Source organism: Pagrus major, chromosome 21 (genome assembly GCF_040436345.1).
Source record: "Pagrus major chromosome 21, Pma_NU_1.0".
In the NCBI taxonomy this organism is placed as follows: domain Eukaryota; kingdom Metazoa; phylum Chordata; class Actinopteri; order Spariformes; family Sparidae; genus Pagrus; species Pagrus major.
This window is the reverse complement of record NC_133235.1, coordinates 9797406-9819553: the sequence shown is the minus strand read 5'-3', so window position 1 is coordinate 9819553 and position 22148 is coordinate 9797406. Positions and strand designations below refer to the sequence as shown.

Sequence of the window (22148 nt, the reverse complement as noted above, 5' to 3'; positions counted from 1 at the left end):
AAAAGAAAGAAAACACATTCCATGATATATTATACGAAGATGTGTTTTGCAACATGTTTAATTAAGATGTTAATGGTAACTATGACTCTTAACTGACTGCTCTGAGAAGCATGTGAATGGGTAGTTTCTTCATCTTGTGCTGCATAGATAGCAAAGCCTACAAGTGTGTAAGCAACACCCATGTAACACCAGTTATTAAGGTTGGGATTGTGTCCAAATCATATGATGGTCAAAGTTCGTGTGTGAAATGTTTCTCACTCATTATTAAAAGGATGGGGAATTTCTGAGGGAGAGAGACAACTCAAACACAGCACATTTTGCTATATGTTCATATCTATCGGAGCTCTGTCACTGTGTGCACGAATAAAAACTTTTACCCATGGTTGTGTGTTATTTATTTATTATTTCAAAAACAGAGCAGATATAATTTATCTGCTCCAGGCCACAGTAGGACACAAAACAGTTCTTGTCCCATCTTATCACTGTAGTAGACTTTTCCAAGGTCCAAGTTGAAAAAACTAAAGGTTATCTTGCTTTTGACATTGTAGCTGCTGACTTTGAAACAGTCTCAGAGACACTAACGGTGATAAAAACAAAATTACTGCCATATTCCTGGAATGATTTATAATTGTTGTTCTGTTTGTTATTTGGTGTCGTTTCTGACTTTAGCCTCAACTTGTAAAGGTCTTTGTAGCAGCTGTGTTTAAAGGCACTTCACCTTTTTTTTAATCAAAATTACAAAATGCATTGGAAAAGCTTTATGTTGCTATTCTTTATCTATGACACTTATCAGACATTCATGTTGCTATTAATTACATACAGTTATGTACATTGTTTACATAATTAATCACATCATCTTACAACAAGGCCAACACGGTGTGATGATCCCTTGTGGTGCCCGTGCAGTTCAACGTCCATGATTCTTGTTGGCACAGCATGTGTGTGTGTTTATGCATTGGGCTCAGACTGTTCCACAAAAGGGAATCAGAGTTTGCTTTGTGGTTTGAGCAGTTCCTTCAGAGCATCCAGGTTCTCCCCCTCTGGAGCTTCAGGCCATGCACTGTGATCTGAAACAAACACACAAATCCCCACATGAATGAAATATATTACAAGGTATACTGTATGGTATATAGCATAACCTGTAAAGACCTTTATTCACAATACAGAATATATGTTTAAATATTTTAAAGTATCTCCATAAATGATGGGATTGGGCGACAAAATCAAAGAAGAAGAATATATTTTTTCAAAATATCTTGATATTGATATTGTAACAATACTGTGGGGGTGACTATTGGTATTTTCACAAAATGTTAACAGTGAAATTTTTGATAATAATCATCAGTAATGTGGATATGATGATAAAACGGGTAAAGACAAAAATGACAAGTAGAACAGTCTGGTAAGTTCAGAAAATTACATAACTAAGGGCAACACTTCTGCCATATCACGATGTAATATGGATATATTGCCAAGCACTATTTGGATGCATTAGCAAGATGTATGTACCGGGTATATCCCACATGGAGTGGTACAGACTCTGTCCTGCATCAACTCTCAGAGTGTCTCCAGAAATGTAGGAGGCAGCAGGGGAGAGCAGGAAACACACTGCTGATGAGATCTGAACAAAGAAACATGAGAGAAAAAAAACAGATAAAAATCCCTACAGTCTACAGTCCTACACACTACAAACAGAACAGAAAATACCGTGTATCGATCGCTCTAGAAGTATTTAAACGGCTTGACTGGCCCCCTCTTGATGCCCACTAGTCATCCCGTCATACTACAACCCAACAAAACCACCTCTTAATATCATCTCACACTTGATACAGTGTGGTTTTCATCAGCTCTGTGAAACATGATACATAACCATGCTGTCTAAAATCAAAATTAGTATAAGAGGATGTTTTCCTTAAATACTCAGAATAACACTTCAGTTTGACTTCTTATTATCATGCAATTAAATATGATAGATTTCAATTAGACCATTTTATTGGGGATTTGCCTAAAAAAAGCAGATACTGTGACATTGATAACAAACTGTATCATTGTGTGTGTATTTTAACTCCATAGCTTCAGATATATGATGAGGGACTTTGTTAAGCACTTGAAAATACGATAAACAACTGAGAGTTTCACATTATTTTGCATATGTATTACTTCAAAGAATGCTGCATGGATAAAGGGTAACTCCACCAATTTTACACATTGACGTGTGTTTACAGGTCTTGGGGAGATTACATGCAACTTCCTCAGGAGCCACAAAAGGCTTTACACTACTTTGTTCACATATGTAGTAGCACTCCCCAAGACCTGTAAACACACTTAAATGTGTAAAATCGGTTGAGTTACTCCTTAAAAGACTTTTTAAATCTGACAAAGCTGCTGAGTTTCATGAGTGCCTTTTCTTTTCCTTTCCTCAAGGACTTGTGTGTGTCATGACATGGTTACACACCTCTTCTGGTACTCCCAGCCTCTTTGCAGGGCTGAACGGAACAGACATCTTGAAGAGCTGTGGCCCGAACTCCTTGTAGTTCTCCATCGCAGTTTTGGAAAATATTGTTCCCTGCAACAAAACAAATGCACACACTTGACTACATAATTTAAGACCCAAAACATTGATTCTGCATGAATTTATAACCTGTACTTACAGGTGCAACAGAGTTGACTCGGACTCCTGAGGAAGCCCACTCGATGGCCAGACTCTTTGTCAGGTTGTCGACTGCTGACCTCGCTGCTCCTGTGTGGCTGTCAGGGAGAGGACATACAGTGTTTGGACAAACTGGAAGAGAGTGTGTGCGAGTGTAAATTCAAGGCGGTGCCGCTTACGCCATGCCTGGGAAGCCTTTCCACATGTCAGCGATGATGTTGACGATCACACCTCCGTGCTGTTTCATCCACGCGCTGTAGACTGTGTGGATAGACCAGCAAACAATCAAACTGAGAGCTTTCAAAAACACAAAGTGAACCAGTGTTAGTGGTCTGCTTCTCACCCTCCTTGCAGCAGTGAAAGGTTCCAGTCAGGTTGGTGTCTATCACAGCTTTCCAGCCTTTAGATGTCATGTGCTCCGCCGGGCTGCTGAACTGACCTCCTCCATTGTTCACCAGGAAGTCTATCCTGCCATGCTGCTTCAGCACCGATGATACAAGAGCCTTCACCTGCCACAAAGGGGGATCAAAACAACAGGCCACAATGACATCTTGCAAACGTGCACTGACAACATGAAGCAGTTTCAGAGGATGAAGGTGTGTACAGGCCTACCTCATCCTCATTTCGGATGTTACATGGTAGAGGAGTGACACGCGCAGGGCTGGAGGGAGGGATTTTTTGTCTCATCTCCTGAGCTGCTGCCTCCAACCTCTCTGCCTTTCTGCTGGAGATCACCACACTGCAACCTGTGCACACAATAGTTAGCCATGACGTAACAGCAAGCAAAAGAGAGATGGCTGGTGGCTAGTCATTATTTAGTCTTTTGATGTGATTATTGGGAATTATGTCACTCAATGTTTGCTCCTGTGTGATCTTCACATGGATGACAGGGCTCTCTGAATGAAGGAACAACTGAAGGCTTCCACTGAATATCAGTGAGGAAACATTTGATAGCATTGGCAGTTTTTAAAGTCACGTCAGGTCAATAAATGAAACAGTTTTTCTTCGTTATTTATTCAGCCATGACACATTCAGTGGGCGAAATAAGTCTAAGTTACCGAAATCTAGCTGAAACAGACCACTGGGCTCAGGTGTTACACCAAATTATGTTACCCATCAGATTCTATGACATCATTACGATTCATCTGCTATAACGCCACGCAGTTTTGTTTATTCTATTTTTTTGTTTAATTGTTTTTGATAGCAGTTACCACACATTGCGCCACCACTGTACTATAGTAGCTGGTCCGACAGCACTTCTATCTGTGTCGAAGTTCACTGGGCTCTTGTTGTCAATCAGCTGCGGTTCACTTCAGACTGTCCGCACTGTGACAAATACACGTATCTCGATCAAAAACAGCAGTCAACTCACCCAGCTCCAGCAGCTCCGCAGAGATAGCTTTACCGATACCCGTCCCTCCACCCGTCACTATTGCAACTTTATGGTTGAACAAGCCCGGTCTGAAAACACTGGCCGCCGCCATACTTGTTTCTTGACCCTGGTGAGGAGGGAGAAGCACGACACTGCGCCCCCTGCTGGACGTTTTGCGGCAGTCGATTATCTGCGCTGCTCTTCTCAGGAGGTAACCTGTTTCTCTACAAGGTCCCTTTATCTCGATACATACAGAAGACTGTATTTAATACAATATATCTTATTAAAAAGTCGTCAATTTAACGTGTTTCTGTCAGCTTTATGGCTATTAAATGTAAAAATAGTTAAGATTCTAAGTTTTCAGGGCTTTTTCAATAATTAAAAATTTTGGTACAACTTTTAATTTCCACAACTATGAAGCAGAAAACCCCCCCTCAATTCTATTGAAAATAAACAAATCTAACATGTAATGTACTTGATTTGTATAATACCCCCCATGGTTTCCAAGTTCTTCTATTTTACTGTAATTTTAAATTGTTTGCAATTTGTAAAAGTGTTACTTACACCTTTGCTGAAGACCCGCTATACTTCTTTGATGCAATACTATTGACACCATAAGCACCAGTGACAAACTCAACTGTAACTTGATTAACTACATATTAGGTCCTGGTCTCCGGTCCATCAAAATGACAGGATTGAAAACCCACTGTTTTAAAAAAGACAGTACGTTATTAAACACCAACCACCTATAGTACCTGTAACAGACCATTTTCACAGCAGTCATTCTGACTGGCCATTGTGTGTAATATACAGGCATTAATAGCTGAGTGACATTTAGGTATGCCAATTTATAACTGTCATTAGTATACACAACTTTTTGATCTGCTCAGCTCAAATGAGAACACTGCTCAAGTCAGTGTTCTTTAATTTAGGCATAGGATTTCAAACTCAAAGGCTTTCACTTAATTGCGAACAAACTCCATTATCAGAGTGAGATCATCCATTGATATGAAGGTTATTCACCCATTTTGCTATAAGAAATCAGTGCAGGTTTTTTTTCTGCTAAAAAAAATAAAATATAGGCCAGGAGAACCTTTTATGTTGAGACATCATGACATGCACTGATTTATCAGGATAGTACTGCTTTTGATGGTGCAACTCGTTAATGCAGGTTTGGTGAAGCATCTTCTTGTTGTAGGCCACAAGTTTAGATTTTACTGATACATTATAAACCAGATGAACAAAGACACAAACAAAGAACTTCCGCTCCAGACCGCTTTATTTTTGGATGTTGAGGCCATATCCAGATCGGTTAAATTATAGAAAAAAAAGTCCCAAATCCACCAGTGATCATCGCACTTGGTTTACTGGTCCTTCAATTCCTTCAGTCTCCTGATTGCAGACTTGACTGTGACAGCGGAAGTTGTGCTGTAAATAAGACAAAACAAAAAAATTAGTTATGACTTGTGTTCTTTAATAAATACTGCAACAGCCTGAGATTTCAAGCAAACACATTTAAACAACCCCAGAAAGATTTGCAACAGAAACCATCTTTCCTCAAACTGAATCAACTGTTAAGGAAAACTTAAGTGTTACTGTACTTAGTCACGTAAACAGATTTATTACCATTCATGCAGGTCAGTAGCTGACTTCATTTGAAAGCAGTACAGAGGTGCTTTGTGGTCACACTGACAGTTTAATGAAGTATATTAATTTGTGGTAGATTGGGAAAACCATCTAATCATTTTTCATACTGTGGTCTGGCAATGCCATTTTATATCAATTAAAAACTGGATAATTTACAGTTCATGGCAGACATAAACCCTTCTTATGTCCGCCTCGGCCGTCTGTTTTAAATTCTAGTTTCTAAATTGACAATTGTGGCAGCTGCTATAGGAAAATCATTAGCCCCCCAAATAGCAAATAAAGTACTTTGTAGACCATGTCAGAGATCAAATTTCATATTTACACAACCTAGCCTATATAGTTCAGAGGTTCTTCTCTGGTGCCTGGGGAGTAGGTATGTTGTAAATGTACACTGAATGAGGAAATCTGGGTGGGTCGAATCAATTCTTGAGTAATTGGTAGATGTATAGTAAATCAGTTTACGTACTGCAGTCTTGCTATGCGAGATTGACATGTTGGTGTAATGAACGGTGCTGTACTACACAATATTGAAACAAATGACATCCAGCTTAAGTGAAAACACTGGCTGCTTTTGTAGGTACAATACCTTCTGAGTTCTGACCATTTACTGTAAGAACACAAATCGCGACAGGGCCCTAGCAGCTGGTAAAACTACACTATGCTGGTGGCAGAAATCCACTTGTTGGTAGTGGAGTCATCAGATTTAGTGACGGCAGGAGACAGCCCTCAATCCAAGCTGACTTTTATGATAAATAATATCCCTGCAACAAGTTCAGAAACAGAAACTTACTTGTATGTCCAAGCACCTCCGGCCACTGTCTTCTTGCAGGACCCACAGTGCCAGATACCAACAGCCCTCCTCTTCATCTTGGTCTGTAAATATAAGTAGCACATTAACAACAATTGAAAACTGCATTAGTCAAGGTGGTGTATACACCTCAGGGGTGTATTCAAAACATTAAAATATACATAGTTACTAATACAATATGTATAAACACTGAATAGGTACACCACTATCTGCACAAAATGATGAATTAGTTAGAGCATAGACTTCTGGTCATTCCCAGAGTAGTACTCACCTTGCCACAGAAAGAGCAGGTATATTTGGCATGCTGGGAGATTTCAATTTTCTTTACCATCTTCCTCAGCGACGCGCCATAACGCGTGCCATATTTACCAACGATCCCCACCTTCTTGGTGCGCTTGGCCTGTGGACAATATGAACACACAGTGAGACACAATGATACACTCTGCTGCGTTGATGCAGGTTAACCAGCAGTAACGACTGTTGATATACAGATGTAATACTACTGGCATGTCTGCCACTTCACTTCAAACCAGTACTGTTGCTACCGGGGCTAACCCGTGTCTCTTCAGTACAGTTCTATGAGGATGTCCAGACACTCAGGATAACCCACACAGAGCCAAAGAGGTTCTGGTGATAAGATGCTGACACCCAAATATACTAGGGAACACACCGTGTCACCTCACTATAAGTAAATAACTCACGTTTTATTCTAATCAGTTGCAAAACCCGTAGAATCAGGGCGAATGAGCTGTCATCACAAGTATAACCAGCTAGCCTGCACTAGCTTCTTCTTAACAAGATAGCCACCTAGCTAACTTTACCAATTTCAACTACCCGGACGGGTTTTAGAAAAGCGTGCCACTTTACATTACTCTAATAACGGTGGGTCCTATACACTTACACGGAACTTAGAATGTAACGACCGACAGCAAGCTAATGTTAGCTAGCCCGCCCGGTACTGGGACTGGGTATAGCAATGGTGGCAGCCATTACTGTCTCAATAGGACATGAAAACATCGTTTTTGCTGCTATCACAATCGCAAAACCAATACAAATAACACTCATGTGTGACAGCAAAGGACACCTCTAAGCCCCCAAACATGTGATTATATCATTTATAGCACAGAAAATGTCAGATTGACACGGATTAGGAAGGGGACATTCAGGTCTCACCATGATTTCAGTGGAGACGTAGGTCCAAAGAGGGATTGCTTACCGCGCAGGCGCGATTTACCCAGTCGCGTTGCACTGCATTGTGGGACTTTGAGTACGGGTACAACTACATACAAATACAACTATCATTAATAATAAGTAATAATAGTATAAAACATTAAGTGCGTTTGCGAAGTAGTAGCGTTGCTGTTTAATATTTTTAAACAAACAAAAAAATCTTCACGTACAAAATCATTATACAGGAAATGACTGTAACTAAGGACGCTTCGTGGATACGCGCATGCGCGTTTATGTAGCGGACGACAACATCCCCACTGCTGAGTTGAAATGTTTGTCCGTTCCGCCTGTCATAATGCGGTCTTTGTTGTTTGTGAGCATATAGTGCATTGAAAATAGTCTTTCTTGACAGCTGAGTTAGATGATATGCTATGAAGCTAACACGGAAACAGGTTCTCGCTAAGGCTAAGGCCTCCGACTTGGAAAGCGTGAAGAAATTGAACTGCTGGTAAGTGTTTAAAATGACCACAACAGTCCCAAGTACGGCTGTTGGTTTTGTGTTTAAATGCTGATGGTCGTCGCTGGATAATGACTGGCACTACTTATTTTGTGTATCTTCTATTGTGGTAACGTTATGTTCCATTTCATTTCTGCAGGGGATGCAACCTGACTGATGTAAGTAGTCATATTTGGCCCGACACTGAATTTACTATTCATGCACAAATGTACTCTGTTACTCTTCTTTTAATTGTTTTACATGTGTATGCACTGATATCAGTGTTCTCTTATGCTCTGTCTTTTCAGATATCCATCTTCTCTCAAATGGCCAACATTGAGGTGCTCACACTGAGGTTGGTCTACTTAATTCTTTGCTATCTATCTTTGACACATTCACACACGGAGCCATTTGACTGTTAACACTGACATGATAATGTTACACTTGCACTGATTCATTTGAGCTGATCGATGAATCCTTCCTTTTCTCTCTCTGCAGTGTCAACAGCATCATGTCTCTCTCTCCTCTGGCTGGCTGTCTGTCTCTGTGTGAGCTCTACCTAAGGAAAAACTTGGTTCCCTCACTCTCTGAGCTCTCTCATCTGCGTCCGTTGACACGTCTCAGAGTGCTCTGGTTGGCTGAGAACCCCTGTTGTGGAAGTGACTCCAGCCAGTATCGCCTCACTGTACTGCGATGCCTCCCTCGCCTGCAGAAGCTGGACAACCAAGGTGAGTGGGCAGTGTTTTTGGGAATGAAGTTTTTTCCACCCACAAACAGAACAAAAGCATTCAAATGATTGTGTTGGGGGGAGTAAAACTCTGCAAAGATAATATTTCTGTGATGAGATTGGAAATTATTGTAATGAGGCACATGTGTGTTTTCAGCTGTAACAGAGGATGAGATTGCTTTAGCTCTCATGGAGGGCGAAGTGGTCACCACCCCCCCAGGTAGCCACCAAAACCAGCTCTCCACCAACGGACTTCCAGATGCAGAGACGGAGAATGACCCGCTGAACTACAACATGGAGGAAACCAAGTGAGCCTTGTGGATTGAACCCAACATTTACACAAAGCAAAACATGCACTGGCTGAAAATAATCCGTAAAACTGATGGAAACATTAAAAACAAGACATTACTCTTTTGTTGTTCCAGCAAAATCAGGGAGGAGTTGGGGATGAAGCCTCTCTCCAGAGACAAGTTCCCGTCTCTTTCCTCTCCATCGACCAGAGAAAACAAACCATCATTGAAAAAGGTGCGGTCTCATCTCTAAAATTCTAAATGTTGCAATAAACTTTAAAACTTGCAGTATTTCTGTTAATCTCTCCTAGAAACTGATCAGCTGAATTGTATTTTCCAGACACACACTCTTGATGCGGTTCTGCTTCTGTTGAGAGATTTGGATGAAGAGGAGCTTCGCGTCGTGCACACAGCTACTCAGAACAGACTCCAGATTTACACAATGGACTCAGAGATGTTTAACGATTCATTGCAGACACAGAAGACAGCTGACATCCAACACTGAAACATTTCCCAGCATGCACTCCAGGCCAAACCTCACCTCCCTTCATACTTTGTACATATTTATCCCAAACCTCATTCTTTGGGAATCAGAAACAGTTTCCCAGCACATCCCTTTTCTACCCGTCACCTTCTTTTTGCAATATGCATTATAATGTGTGATGTAATCTCGCTGACCTGTCTTGTTTTTGTCAGAGGTTTCACATGTGCAGCAGTACTGAATAATATCCTTGGCTTTCTTTCTTTTTTTATAGCAGCATGCCTACCCTGCCTTGTAAGAACAAAAGAATGTATGTTTTGCTAAATTTAAATCTATTTCTGTAAGTAAAGAGATGAAATTGCAATACATTAACTGCAAGTGTCGATTTTAATTTACAGATGTTGGTTGAAAACATGTATACATCAAAACTCAAGATGTGAATGTGCACAGTGCTACAATGGGGCATTTATGACAAGTCAACATTTCACCAATAATTAGATTTAAACCATTAAGTTAAACTGCAGAGCCTGTAAGCTGGGTTCACATCTTACGTCATTCAGATGTAACTGGGCCTATCTATTTTCTGGTAAAGTCAGTTAGTGAAGTGTAAGTGATGTAAGTCCAAAGCCTTCACTTCTCAGTCACCCTCCTCATTCTCCAGGAAATCCATCAGCGTGCTTGCTTCCACGGCAACCAGCAAGTACTCCACTCCATCTGCACCCTGGAGTATCATAGAAATAAATGTAAGTAAGAGAGACAGAGGCTGTAGAGAATTATGGCGGGGAGAGTTTTTAAAAGTGAAACAAGACTTCACCTTGCGTGTCCGGATCAGTTTGTGGTCTCTGAACTCAGTCAGCTGAGTCCTCAGTGTGAGGTCAGAGTTCACCAGGAACGCCTCTCGACAACGCTGGTAGAAATCTTGGAACGACAATCCTTCGCACAGTGATGAGAAAACATTACAATCATTAATTAAAACAAGTTGTACATTCAGGAGATAATCCTTACTGGATTTAGATGTTTTGAGTGTGTGTGCGTGTGTGTGTACCTGTGTATGAAGGGTTATCTTTGTTTTCCAGCTGAAATTTCACCAGCAGTTTGAAAATTCCTCTGCGAATAGGAAGGACACAATTCATCAGCCACTCAACAGCTCTAACAAATAATATGGAAATGTATGTGCAAGGTTTCTGCAGGTTTCAGCAAATTAAATTTCTAAGACCTTTTTAAGACGATCATGAATTCAATTTAGGACCCATTTCATCTTCATATGGGCAAAAAAAAGACGACAAAGTATATAAAGAAAAATTAGACTTTCGTTCAGCATCAGCACCAATGGGACCTTATTAAATTTGAGGTGAAGTCTCTCTTAGTGAAATCTGCCACTCCAAATTGCTCCTGATGTGAATACAGAACAATATTGGGTGATGGCAGGCGTTTGCTGGTGGCTTTTTATGACAGCTTTTGTTTGTCTGATTTCACACGATACTCTATGCCAAAAGTTCATAACTTTTTGCACAAGATGCAGCAGGCTTCAAATTTGTTATTTGCAACAGGATTCCACCAAACACTAAATGTGCTCAAGCCAGATCTGTTTGAACTTGCACTTAACAATGACAATACATTTAACCTTATTACTTTTAGGTGTAGCTATTTATTTGATTAGAGGAGACGTCACGTTAGCCCACACACCACATTGCACCCACTGGCTGGGTATGCTGTAATTAATTCTGACTGGGCTGCACAGTTTGCATTAGTGACTAATGGTTCAATGTTGGCTTTCTAGTTTTGCTACAGTGTGACCAATATTACTTTTTCCCAAAAACACATTTAAAAAGAGACACTGAAGTTAATGCAACTTTATAAAAGCAGCATTAACTTTATAATTCAATCGTTTTTTAAGACCTGTCTAACTTATTTAAGACATTATTAAAATTCTGATTGTTGGATTTGAGACTTTCTAAGAACCCACAGCTCCCCTGTATGCGGTACCTTGCATTGGGTGTCAAGCTGCGTAACACGTGTGTAAGGGAGGACAGAGCGAGAGCGCCAGTCTGCTGCACCAGGAGAGAGTTTTCATACGACGTCTCCTCCGCGTAGTGCTGGAACGTCACACACTCCCACCACAGCCAGTTAAACTGGCTCTGCTGAAACTGGTCCCACACTGGGAAATACATGGGAAAGATTTAGCTACAAGGAAACATTTCAATATAGTTAATAAGGCAGTACACACACTTACAAACACCCACCCAGTGGACCGTTTATGTGGTCTATAGAAGCCACCAAGTGCAGGTTGGGCAGGGAGGCCAGCTGCCCCAGTGCACTCTGGGTCTTCTCTCCTCGCAGCATTAGTCCATCGATGTTATGTATCAGCAGGTACACATGGAGGTCTGGACCTTCAAGGACAGGCTTTCATTTTAAAACACAGGAAATCAAACAAAAGCTTAAAACAAAATGAACTGACAAACATACTCACTGTCTTTAAGGGTCTGAGTGATGTGCTGGATCTGGTCTGAGGGTGTGCGGAAGCTTCCCTGATGCTCCAGAACCTCACATGTCAGAGCGTTTAAGATCTGTAATGAAAGCGCAGTATGGTAGAGATACAAGTTTAAAAAAAGGAAAATCTTCCTCCATCAATATTGAAAAAGCGTTAGTTTTTTTAAACCACAAGTCAATGAATCTCATGAAAAGACCAAAACCAACAATGTGTTAGTCTGTCTCTTAAAACCATTTTAACTTCCACACCCTGTCTGTGGCTCTCAGCTCCAAGCCCACTGCTTCCTATAAGACTTAAACCTTTAAACTGGGTCATAAATATGTTTTTATTTTTTTAAATGAGGCCAAGTAATCACCTTAAATTGTTGAATACCAGTTTATGGAAAATGTTACTCAAACTGCTAAATATATTGCATTTGTTGGGAACTATTTTGAGCTGTGGATTAATACACTGTAATGAGTGTTTTCTTCAACAGGACATTGTGTTTGGGATTGACTCAAAACAATTGACAGTGCCTGTGTTCACCATACCACCCAGTGCAACAGTATTGAGCAACAGTGGAGTTATGCACACACACAACACTGACCCAGTAGGATTGATGTTTTTTTTCTTATGAAATTTGAATTGAATGAACAGTTGCATGTTTGTTTGTTTTTTGTGTATACTGACTGATTTAAGAGTGATGGAAGGGAAGAATCCATTGACCACGAGGTGGATTTCTTGCCCCAAGTGAGACACACGGAAGTCCTCCAGCAGAGCTTTTTTGCTGCCCAAACCGTAGACCATCACACCGAATCCCAACCTACACAAACACAGAGACACTTCTGACACATGTCTTCTACTAACTTTTAAAACATTACAAAGAAAGCATGGGAAAAAGATAAAGAAAAAAAACACACTCACTGTAACTGTAACATCCATTTGCTAAAGTGCTTTCTGTGTTTGTTGTGGAGCTGCTGGATCTCTTTTGAGTAACATGACGGCTTTCCTTCTAAAAGCTGGACCAACGTCTCCTGCAAACACAAAATCAGGATCTTCAATGCACAGGAACACAGCTCGTTGAATACATTCAGAACACTGGTTGTTAGATACTGACCCTGTCAAGTTTAGGGATGTTCAAACGCTCCAGGGTGCGGTCTGACGTCAAGACCTTTGAGCTGCCATGAGCTTCAAAATACTCCTCGATCACACTGGGCTGACTGAGTGCTTCAGAGGTGTTCTTGCTCTTCTTGGCAGGAGTCTTGTAGAGAGCGGCAGATAAGCCTTTACTGGGTGTTCTTGGAGTCTTTGAGTTCTCCTTGTCTTCTTTCTTGACATTCTGCTCCTCCTCCTCTCCATCCTCATCCTCGTCCTCCCCAGAGTCAGAGGGCGACAGCTCACTATCGCTGTCTGACCGGATGCTCGGAGCTGAAAGTATCACACAGCTTTAGATCAGACCTGAAGTCTAACTTTATATACCTGGACTACTGCAAGACAGTCTACTTTCACTGTAACATGTTCAACTCACTCGTCATTCTCTTCCTGAGCCTGTGAGGTGTTGTGGAGACAAACTGAACCTTCTTCCTCTGTCGTACAAAAAGTAGAGGTTATACCGAGAAGACAACTACAGGTTCACAAAAAAACATCGGAAGTCAAACAAATTCCTTCTATTCTTACCCTCTGTGGTGTCCTACTTTCACTCCTGTTGTCTAGTCGGAGAGAGACAGAGAGAAAAAGGTGACTTAGTTTGATGTAAATGGAGACAAAAATATGAGGAAGGTGTGTTGGACTCACTGCGGCCTGTTCGGGTGGGAGTGGAGGGTTCAGCATTGGGGGTCGTGCTGAAGGTCACGCTTTTTCCAGGAGTATGAGCCAACTCACTTGCTATTTATAAAAACACAAAAACAAAGTGTCTTATATCCTGATAAGTAAATGTTAATTGATCATCTGACAAATGCAGCCAATGTCACGACAGCCATGTGTGTGTGTCACAGATAAATGGAGGCTCTCACCAGTCTGAGCCATGCTGTGTCCACGTTTGACTTTCTGAAAGGTGAAAATGGAGGATCCAGCCACTCTGGACATACCCTCCTCATCTTCTGTAGAACCAAGACAAAAGCTCTAACTGAGGTGTAACCACATCATATGATCATTTTTATATATTTAGCAGTACTAAGAACAATGGTCATGTGCTACAGCAAGGTGTACCTGGAGGAACTGGAGCTGGTATTTTTATTCCAGCATTGATCAATCACAGTGATGGAATGTAAATACGTACATTTACTTGAGTACTGCACTTAAGTAAAATTTTGAGGTGGTTGTACCTTCCTTGAGTATTTCCATTTCCTACTACTTCATACTTCCACTCCACTACATTTTGGAGGCAGATATTGTATTTTTACTTCACTACATTTATTTGATAACTTACTAGATTGTAGATTGCACGCTGCATCAGAGCAGAGTAACACATTTTTATCAGAAATCAGATTTTTAAAAAACCCACTGATTTACATACATGTAAATACAAGTATAATTTACTTTACTGTATATCAGATACTTAAAGACTTCATCAAGTACTATTTGTATGGGTTAACAGGATATCTTACTTTTACTCAAGTGTGTCTTCTGGGTACTTTGTACAGCACTGCTTAATCGTGACAATATGATATGTTAATATACACACAAAATACTCTCAGTGATGTAAATGGTGTGAACTATATAACCAGTGAGGCGCACCTCTCAGTTTAAAGCAATACAAATCAACACCAGCAGCTACCTCCAAAACAATAATAAAGTTAAATTAACAGTTTTCTAAAACAACAAGAACAAGCAGTATAACCTTCACAAACTGGATCTATTGCAGTTCTGTTGTGTTAGACTGTATTAATTTAGCCCGCGTGTACCTAATAAACTGGTAACCGTGTGAGTGTGTTCAAAGAGGTCACTTGGTATTGTTTTGCATTATTTTCCAACAAGACAAATCAAGGTTTTTTTAGAAAAAACTTTCAAATACAAAAGAGAACTGGACCAAAAGCTGGCAGGGAGTCTACATGCAAAGTTTACCACCCAAAACAGGTATTCAAAAATGACCATTGTCTCACTCACCTTCTGTGTAATCTGTTCCCAGAGCTTGGATATAGGTCTGCTCATCGAGGAGTCCATTTTCATCCCCATCATGTTCTGCCTCCTCCCTGGCCCGTCGTCCTGCTGGGCTCTTGAACGTCACCATCTTCTGAACAGACCCAGTGCTGCTCTGCACACCTTGTAGTTACACACAGGCAGGTAGTTAGTTAGCTACATGCTCATTAACAGAAATATCTAAGCAGGAGAAGTAAAGTGTCTGTTGTCCTTACCCTCCTGTTTGTCCACGATGTGCTCCAGAGCATCTCCATCACCGATGAACTTCACCTCCAACACACTCATGGCTAAAGGGAAATATCATAACGATATCATAACGTCACAGAGTGGCAGTAGCTAGCTAAAAGCTAAATACTCAGCAGGGTTTTACAAACACATACAGCTCTTAAATGTTGGGTTACGTGCTTTACCCGGACGTTTAATGTAGTTTTTCTCTGCCAGTCCCTGTGAAGTCATTTAACTAAGACATGTTAGCCGACAGTGTGGCGTAAAGAGGAGAAGCCCTGAGGACATTCAGCTATAAGAGACCGCGGCTGCACACTGAAAGTCCAGAAATACAACAGGAACAGCAGGCAGCTGTATCTGAACTGCGGAGACTCACCTGATAATGTCGGTATCGCCGGAGAAAAATGTAAACAAAACTTTCATGAACTGAAAACTACACTGTGCGGTGTGACAACTTTCCGCGCCATCCTCCTGAAGTTTTTAAACCACGTGACAAGTGAAAGGTCATGTGATAGCGAATCAGAACGCTAGCTCAGTTAAAACCACATTTCCCATGATGCACCTCGCTCTGTCGTTCGCAACCACATTGCAGACTTCAATGTAAGTTTGATGATTATCCTTCAGAACTGATATTGCAACTTAAATCCCAGTTTAGTAAACAGAACTTCTGAATATCTATGAAAGCCTTTTCCCTGAACCCTCTGTGTAATTTTGTTTATATTGTTTGTACTTCTGTTTTTCCCCCATGTATTTATCTTTCAATATCTATAAGTTCTATATACATGTTTTACTTATATGATCTGTGCTGCCATTTTCTTTACCTGAATTGTTTGCATATTGTTCTATTTCTCAATAAAAACAGTTTCATGATTATCAGTTATTTAAGTAAAATAATAGCAAATAACATTAAATTATAATACTAACAGTTGCATTATACTTACACTTATACACTTATCTTTTTTTAAATGTGCAAGAAATGTATCTGCAAATGTATACTACCAGTGCACACACTTAAATATGTGAACACTTCTGAAAGACGTATGTTAAAACAATGTCTGTAGGTGAAATACATTGCAAGAAGTTTAAATGGAGTCTTTTTCATATTATATTGTATGGACATGAGTCGTTACCCATGCTCTTCATAGCACCACACAGACTTCTGCATCATCATCATTTGTGTTTAATCATCAAACTGGCACACATAGTTAACTGTTTTACTTTGGCATCATATTATGTGATTGTTTTCAACCTCCAGTCAGCACCCACATACTGACAGCCTTTGGCAGCATTTATTTTGCTGCTGTCTTGGTTTGTCTTAGCAAATTGATTCGTTTGCATTCACACACAGACTCATTTGAAAATATTGTAAGATTATATCATTTAAATGATGAGACAACATACTGTAGTCCTAAAACTTGAATTTAATCAGTTAAAAGTATAAAGGTATGTATTTCTTTCTTAATTTCTTTTCCCAAATCATATCACAAAAACATTTGGGGAACAGGTCTACAGTAAAGTACTTCATGTTATTTGATCATTCATTTTTGGAGTACTCTTACACTTAGCTGAAGGTGAATATTCAACCACAGTCATCCTCTACTTATTAAATCAACTAATGACATGAGTTGCTCCAGGAAGTCCATCCTCTAGTGTTTATTGAGTTATCCTGTCAGGGTGTTGTATTAGCACACTGTTCACCACCCACGTGTCGGTGTCCACTTCCCCAGCAGATGACCTTCAGAGTGCACATGGTACACGGGATGCATCATTGCAGTTGCACAGGACTATAAAAAAACAACAAAGAGAGGGTCACACAAAAGCAGAGTGCCACAATAAAACTGACACTGTTAAGCTTCTGTCCTTATAGAACAGCACTAACATGATAGGGGATCAGTGTGAGCAGAGAGCCCAGGGGGTATTTGCTGTAGTCCAGCGGTCCTGAAATGGGCTCCACTCTGCCGTGCTCCTGAGTCATAGACAACAACCTGGAGGGAAATATCTTTCATCAGAACTTCAGTCACACTTAACTTTAGTATTCAGACTAGAGACAATAGTAGATGGCATTACTTGAGGTCTGGGTGGCCTTCAATCACAGCATATCCTGTGGGAAGTTTGCCAGCTCCATCTAGACTGAAAGCAAAAAAGGGTTTGAAGCAAATTTGGGAGCAACTGAAAGCCATGGTGATACAAAAAAGTCATGTAGATAGTGCTGAATTAATAAGTAAGGATTATGACAACTTAGAAATGGTAACCAGGAAAATCAATAAATGGTGTAAACAACATTGATGAAGGTACCTGAGTCCAGTCCATCCACAGTCAATCAGGAGCTGGTTCCTGTGAGGACAGTGTCCAATGACTCTAGTCAAAACCCTCACAGCCACATCCTCCAGACTGCACGAGCCAATCACAGACTGCTGCACGTCTAAAATCCATCAGCAACATCATCACTGCTGAATTTATGATTCTTTTTGAAGCTCATTTCAATTGAAACAACTACATCTATCCATCCATACACGCACCATAGAAGCCATAGTTTCCAGGATGCACCTCGCTCAGCTGGGCCATGTCTTTGACTGGGTGACTACAGGACGGGGTGGAGCCGATGCTGGACTTACAGGTGATGCCAACAGCCTTCAGTCTGCCCGAAAGCAAAGAAGAGAAGTTTATAGAATGATTTTATCAAGACATTTCATCAGAAATAAATCTGATTGCTTATTTATTATATTGCACCTTTAATTAGAACAGCTGTAATGTATCAAAGCTAAATATATAAAAGGACAGTGCAATTAAGATAGATTTAAGTAGTGTTAATTAAATTCTACACAAGTCCTTTCTTATTAACTTTACTCTCCCCTCTTTTACAGCTCTAACTCTAAAAAACTCTCTAAAAAAAACACGATTTTTGTGAAGGGGAGAAACTTGTTATGGTCGGGAGGGAAAAAAATGGACTTCCTTAAACCCACACTGTTACACACCAGTCAAACGTATTTTAAAATGTATTGGAGAAAACGTGTTTTAACCATCTATGTGGCAGGTAACATGTAACATTACTTTATTTTCACTTTTGTCATACTTCTCCGTGAACTGCAGAGTAAAGCTGGTGGTTTCCTGGGCGACAGCCTGTATTTGTTCCACTCCTCTGCAGTTATAGGTGTTTCCACAGTGAGCGTACACCCCTGTTAGCTCCACACCCTCTGTCTCAGTGATGGCTTGAGCCAGTCTGAGCGCCTCAGGTTCTGAGTGCAGGACACCAGCTACAGCAAAGAACAAACAGAGGATCAGCAGGCGCTTCCACCACTCAGTAGCTGATGATCTTTGTCCTATTTACCTCTCCCGTTGCCACAGTCAAGTTTGAGCCAAACGTGCCACAGCCGACCGTCCCTCAGCGGTCTCTTTTTGAGTTGCTCCAGAGCCTGAGGATGATCCAATAAAACTTGGAAGAGATCAAGCCTCTCTGACAGGGCTGCACAGCGCTCCACCTATGAACACACACACACACACACACACACAGTTGTTAGTGCAATTGGTATTTGGAGTATTGTTGGGAGATAACAGCCTAACAAATGAAAAAGTAACAGGAAATTTTGTAAAAAAAATATTAATTGTATTGACCTGCAAGTTGATATTCATAATAATAAAATAGTGCTTCATGGGTGGAAAACAAATGAACTGCTATCACTGATGATGACTTGATACAGTCACTTAGAAAAAGTCAAATTTTAAGTAAAATACCAAACATTTACTAGTCGATTTTTAGATTATCTTGGTTGTGGTACATTAGGTCTTTTATTTTTCATGGCAGACATTTTGACTTTGATTTTCCTGCTACTACTTCTGTAGTAATGTCTGCAGTACAGGATGTTCTATATGCTAATTGTCATTCAGTAGTATAATCAATATCTAACCTTTTGAAATCATGCAATGTTATTTCATAACATATATTTGTCATTAAATATTACATTTTTTAATGTCACAACCACCTGCAAGTTATTTGAATGATATGCAGCTGTGAGCAGCACCTTTAGTACTTTTGTTCGTATGTTTTTTTTCACAGCAGACATGATTTGTCATAAGCCATGCCTTCACCCAAAGTACATGGAACTTTTAGTCCCCGGAAATACTTTTTTAGGGAACATAAAAGCTTCTCTCAACCCATTGTTGTGTGTGTTTCCACTGTGGTCTAAAGACAATTTGCCACTTTTCCAGTATGACAGCACTACACACCCAAAAAACATGCACATATAAAATGAATCTTCTTGGTGTGTGAGTTGAGACAACCTTATCAAAGGGAATAGAGTACGCATAGAGGATGTCATCAAATCCGTGGTCAGCATAGAAACAAGCTTCAGCCAGAGTGGAAACCACGATGCATCTCCGTGATCCGCCTGTCATTATGTCAGCACACTCACTATAAACATGAACACAAATGCACACACACAGACCATATCAGTACTCCTTACATACTGTATTAATGTATTGTATATTTATGTGTGTGCGTATGTGTGTGTTCATACACAGTTTTGTGGGTCTTCATGTGTGGCCGAAGCTGGACCCCTAGCTTCTGACAGCGCTCGATCATCCTCTGGGCATTCCTCTTCACTTTGTCCACATCCACCACCAGAGCAGGGGTACACAGGACGGAGATGGCCTCCCCCTCCATAAGCAAGCACTGGAGCATGCACACGTATACACAGACACACACGCACACACCAGATACTTATTGTCCAATTAAATTCTTGTGCATGACTGCTTTAATGTCACATAGTGACCCTATTGTCTACAGCAAACATGCAAACATGATATTTGTTATATAAAAATTATACCAGCACATCAGCACACATACCAGTACTAGTACTTTTTCCAGTTCATGTAGTTTTGCAATGCCAAGTGTTGGAATGTTATGAAGTCACTCACAGTTACTCGAGTACTGTACTTAACTTTGTACCTACAATTTTAGAGTACTTATATTTCATTTTCTGTTACATTGTACTTCTACCCCACTGTGATTAAAAGGGAAACATTGTACTTTTTACTTCACAATATTTATATATGACAGCTTTAGCTACTAGTTATTTTGAAAATTAAATCTTTGCATTAAAAAAGTATATGAAGTGCTTATAAAATATGAGCTTTTGTTCAACTACCGTATAGTAGATACAAGTGCTGCTGAAATTATTAGATAGTTAATCACACTCTTTCGGTTATTAAGTCATTTTTCATTTGCAAACATGTCATGGGTCCAGATTATTAACACTTAGGAAGGATTAATAGTTTTTATTATTTATTTATTTATTAGGTTTGGACGTCTGGCTGGAGAAAACAATTATTGTAAAGGTCTCACTTGGGATTCTGGGCAATTGTGACATAATTTCGCACTATTTCCTGAATTTTTACAAACAAAACAAACAATAAATTAATCGAGAAAAATGAAGAGTTCAAAACCAGCTCCACCTTAACCAACTACTACAGTATAGTAATAGCCTACTTGTACTTTTAACACTTTCAGTACATGTTCTCTGATTTACTTACATACTTAACTTATTCAACAGCCTTACATTTGTAACGCAGTACTTGTAGTGGAGTATTTCGGGTTTTTTGTTGTCCCCGGTGTCACAGCCTCTGGTTTTATCATTTAGAGACCTTTGGACCGAGTTAACCAGCCCTCATGTTCAACTGAATACTTTTCGACCTTAAATTATACCAACAAACAAAAACAAATGTATTAACCAAACGCCACACGCCACCCTAAAATACGACTAAACCAAGGTTACAAACGGGTTCATAAATACAAGTTTTAATAGGCTGTATTTTTTATAGCAATACCCTCAAGAGACGAGTCACCTACTCCGTTACAATACACTTTATTCATTCCTCAATATGTCACATGTATATTGATCGTAGACTATGCAGATAATATTTATATCATATCATTTTAGATAACTTACCGTTGGGCACTGATTCTAATTTCTCGCAGTCTGGCGGATGTTGTTGTCACGTTACTCTTACGGTGTCCTCGAATGGACAAACCTCCTCAACGCAGTTGTTTTCTGACGTGTATTCACATGCTTTGATTTGTAAGAGAACCAATACCAAAGTGTAAATGTTGATAACTGAGCAACAGCCTCACGCAGATTACTATTAATTTGGGTAATTAATAATTAGGCCTAATAATTTTACTTATTAATATGAGGTAGGTAGTTAATTATTGGTGTAGGCCTAAACAACAGCCTGCACATTACACTACAATAGCCTACACTTAGTTCAGTTCAAATGAGTTCTACTGGCATGAATGTTATATTATTATAACATTATACACATATTATTGAATGAATACATTTTTAAAAAAACAAAACAATAAATAGATGATATAGAAGATAAGAAATACATTTTAAATATACTCACTTTTAATCAGAAACATTTAGTGTAAAGCTTATTTTGCAGCAACTTTGCACATAGATTTTTCTCCCCACATAGACAGGGCAGTTTTTGATGATCAGGGATGGATAAACCCAGGATAAGATTACACAACAGGGTTGCCAAAAAACAATAATAGAATAATTTACAAAAATTAAACAGAAGTACATCCTTCTGCAGTTGGTAAAGGTTGGATAAATTCAAAATCTTTTTCTTTTCTTTTTTTTTTTACTGCTAGGTATCTTGATCTTTAATATATG

The 22148-nt window shown here is 39.8% G+C and overlaps 5 protein-coding genes across 6 annotated transcripts; 1 reads left to right on the top strand and 4 right to left on the bottom strand.

The window, feature by feature from the left end:
- Positions 1–383: 383 nt before the first annotated feature.
- On the bottom strand, positions 384–4148 carry pecr (peroxisomal trans-2-enoyl-CoA reductase). The gene is made up of 8 exons (XM_073491993.1): positions 4023–4148; positions 3263–3396; positions 2994–3159; positions 2830–2911; positions 2652–2748; positions 2456–2566; positions 1510–1621; positions 384–1067 (listed from the first exon to the last, which is right to left on the bottom strand). Exons 1-8 carry the CDS (start codon positions 4132–4134, stop codon positions 985–987), a joined length of 897 nt encoding a protein of 298 aa, XP_073348094.1. The 5' UTR covers positions 4135–4148; the 3' UTR covers positions 384–984.
- A 1135-nt stretch (positions 4149–5283) lies between these two features.
- rpl37a (ribosomal protein L37a) lies at positions 5284–7728 on the bottom strand. The gene is made up of 4 exons (XM_073492081.1): positions 7651–7728; positions 6749–6877; positions 6460–6542; positions 5284–5450 (listed from the first exon to the last, which is right to left on the bottom strand). The coding sequence occupies exons 1-4, from the start codon at positions 7651–7653 to the stop codon at positions 5387–5389; spliced, it is 279 nt and encodes a 92-aa protein (XP_073348182.1). The 5' UTR covers positions 7654–7728; the 3' UTR covers positions 5284–5386.
- A 228-nt stretch (positions 7729–7956) lies between these two features.
- On the top strand, positions 7957–10013 carry cfap410 (cilia and flagella associated protein 410). Its single transcript, XM_073490494.1, has 7 exons — positions 7957–8155; positions 8304–8322; positions 8452–8498; positions 8642–8871; positions 9028–9178; positions 9296–9395; positions 9501–10013. The coding sequence occupies exons 1-7, from the start codon at positions 8079–8081 to the stop codon at positions 9663–9665; spliced, it is 789 nt and encodes a 262-aa protein (XP_073346595.1). The 5' UTR covers positions 7957–8078; the 3' UTR covers positions 9666–10013.
- orc2 (origin recognition complex, subunit 2) lies at positions 10010–15936 on the bottom strand. Its single transcript, XM_073490493.1, has 16 exons — positions 15851–15936; positions 15465–15536; positions 15217–15372; positions 14124–14210; positions 13906–13995; positions 13789–13820; positions 13640–13697; positions 13229–13539; positions 13036–13145; positions 12802–12934; positions 12112–12208; positions 11885–12031; positions 11628–11799; positions 10687–10748; positions 10456–10574; positions 10010–10362 (listed from the first exon to the last, which is right to left on the bottom strand). The coding sequence occupies exons 2-16, from the start codon at positions 15532–15534 to the stop codon at positions 10279–10281; spliced, it is 1728 nt and encodes a 575-aa protein (XP_073346594.1). The 5' UTR covers positions 15535–15536; positions 15851–15936; the 3' UTR covers positions 10010–10278.
- Positions 15937–16875: 939 nt separating this feature from the next.
- On the bottom strand, positions 16876–21469 carry LOC141017175 (D-serine dehydratase). 2 transcript variants are annotated; one of them, XR_012180629.1, is made up of 10 exons: positions 21420–21469; positions 19989–20143; positions 19753–19882; positions 18803–18953; positions 18548–18728; positions 17994–18112; positions 17770–17896; positions 17542–17599; positions 17354–17459; positions 16876–17258 (listed from the first exon to the last, which is right to left on the bottom strand). XR_012180629.1 is itself a non-coding variant. In XM_073491812.1 (10 exons), exons 2-10 carry the CDS (start codon positions 20132–20134, stop codon positions 17169–17171), a joined length of 1113 nt encoding a protein of 370 aa, XP_073347913.1. In that variant the 5' UTR covers positions 20135–20143; positions 21420–21469; the 3' UTR covers positions 16876–17168. The 2 variants fall into 2 exon arrangements, 1 of the variants encoding a protein (XP_073347913.1); XM_073491812.1 differs by having other exon boundaries at positions 17542–17604.
- Between the last annotated feature and the right edge of the window lie 679 nt (positions 21470–22148).

Bases quoted from the DNA above. Each gene is read 5' to 3' on its own strand.
- pecr (XM_073491993.1), bottom strand. From the start codon at position 4,134: ATGGCGGCGGCCAGTGTTTTCAGACCGGGCTTGTTCAACCATAAAGTT. The intron at 2,912-2,993 runs GTGAGAAGCAGA...CTATCCACACAG, and splicing joins CTTTCACTGCTGCAAGGAGG to TCTACAGCGCGTGGATGAAA. The intron at 1,622-2,455 runs GTGTGTAACCAT...TTCTTTGTTCAG, and splicing joins GGCTGGGAGTACCAGAAGAG to ATCTCATCAGCAGTGTGTTT.
- rpl37a (XM_073492081.1), bottom strand. The intron at 6,543-6,748 runs GTGAGTACTACT...TTATATTTACAG, and splicing joins CCTGCTCTTTCTGTGGCAAG to ACCAAGATGAAGAGGAGGGC. The intron at 5,451-6,459 runs GTAAGTTTCTGT...TCTTATTTACAG, and splicing joins GGAGGTGCTTGGACATACAA to CACAACTTCCGCTGTCACAG.
- cfap410 (XM_073490494.1), top strand. From the start codon at position 8,079: ATGAAGCTAACACGGAAACAGGTTCTCGCTAAGGCTAAGGCCTCCGAC. The intron at 8,499-8,641 runs GTTGGTCTACTT...CTCTCTCTGCAG, and splicing joins ATTGAGGTGCTCACACTGAG to TGTCAACAGCATCATGTCTC. The intron at 8,872-9,027 runs GTGAGTGGGCAG...GTGTGTTTTCAG, and splicing joins GCAGAAGCTGGACAACCAAG to CTGTAACAGAGGATGAGATT.
- orc2 (XM_073490493.1), bottom strand. From the start codon at position 15,534: ATGAGTGTGTTGGAGGTGAAGTTCATCGGTGATGGAGATGCTCTGGAG. The intron at 13,996-14,123 runs GTGAGAGCCTCC...TTTTATAAATAG, and splicing joins ACACAGCATGGCTCAGACTG to CAAGTGAGTTGGCTCATACT. The intron at 11,800-11,884 runs GTGGGTGTTTGT...TGTATTTCCCAG, and splicing joins CCACATAAACGGTCCACTGG to TGTGGGACCAGTTTCAGCAG.
- LOC141017175 (XM_073491812.1), bottom strand. From the start codon at position 20,134: ATGGAGGGGGAGGCCATCTCCGTCCTGTGTACCCCTGCTCTGGTGGTG. The intron at 17,897-17,993 runs GTGCGTGTATGG...GATGGATTTTAG, and splicing joins TGGAAACTATGGCTTCTATG to ACGTGCAGCAGTCTGTGATT. The intron at 17,259-17,353 runs GTTAGTGCTGTT...GTTTTTTTATAG, and splicing joins TCACACTGATCCCCTATCAT to TCCTGTGCAACTGCAATGAT.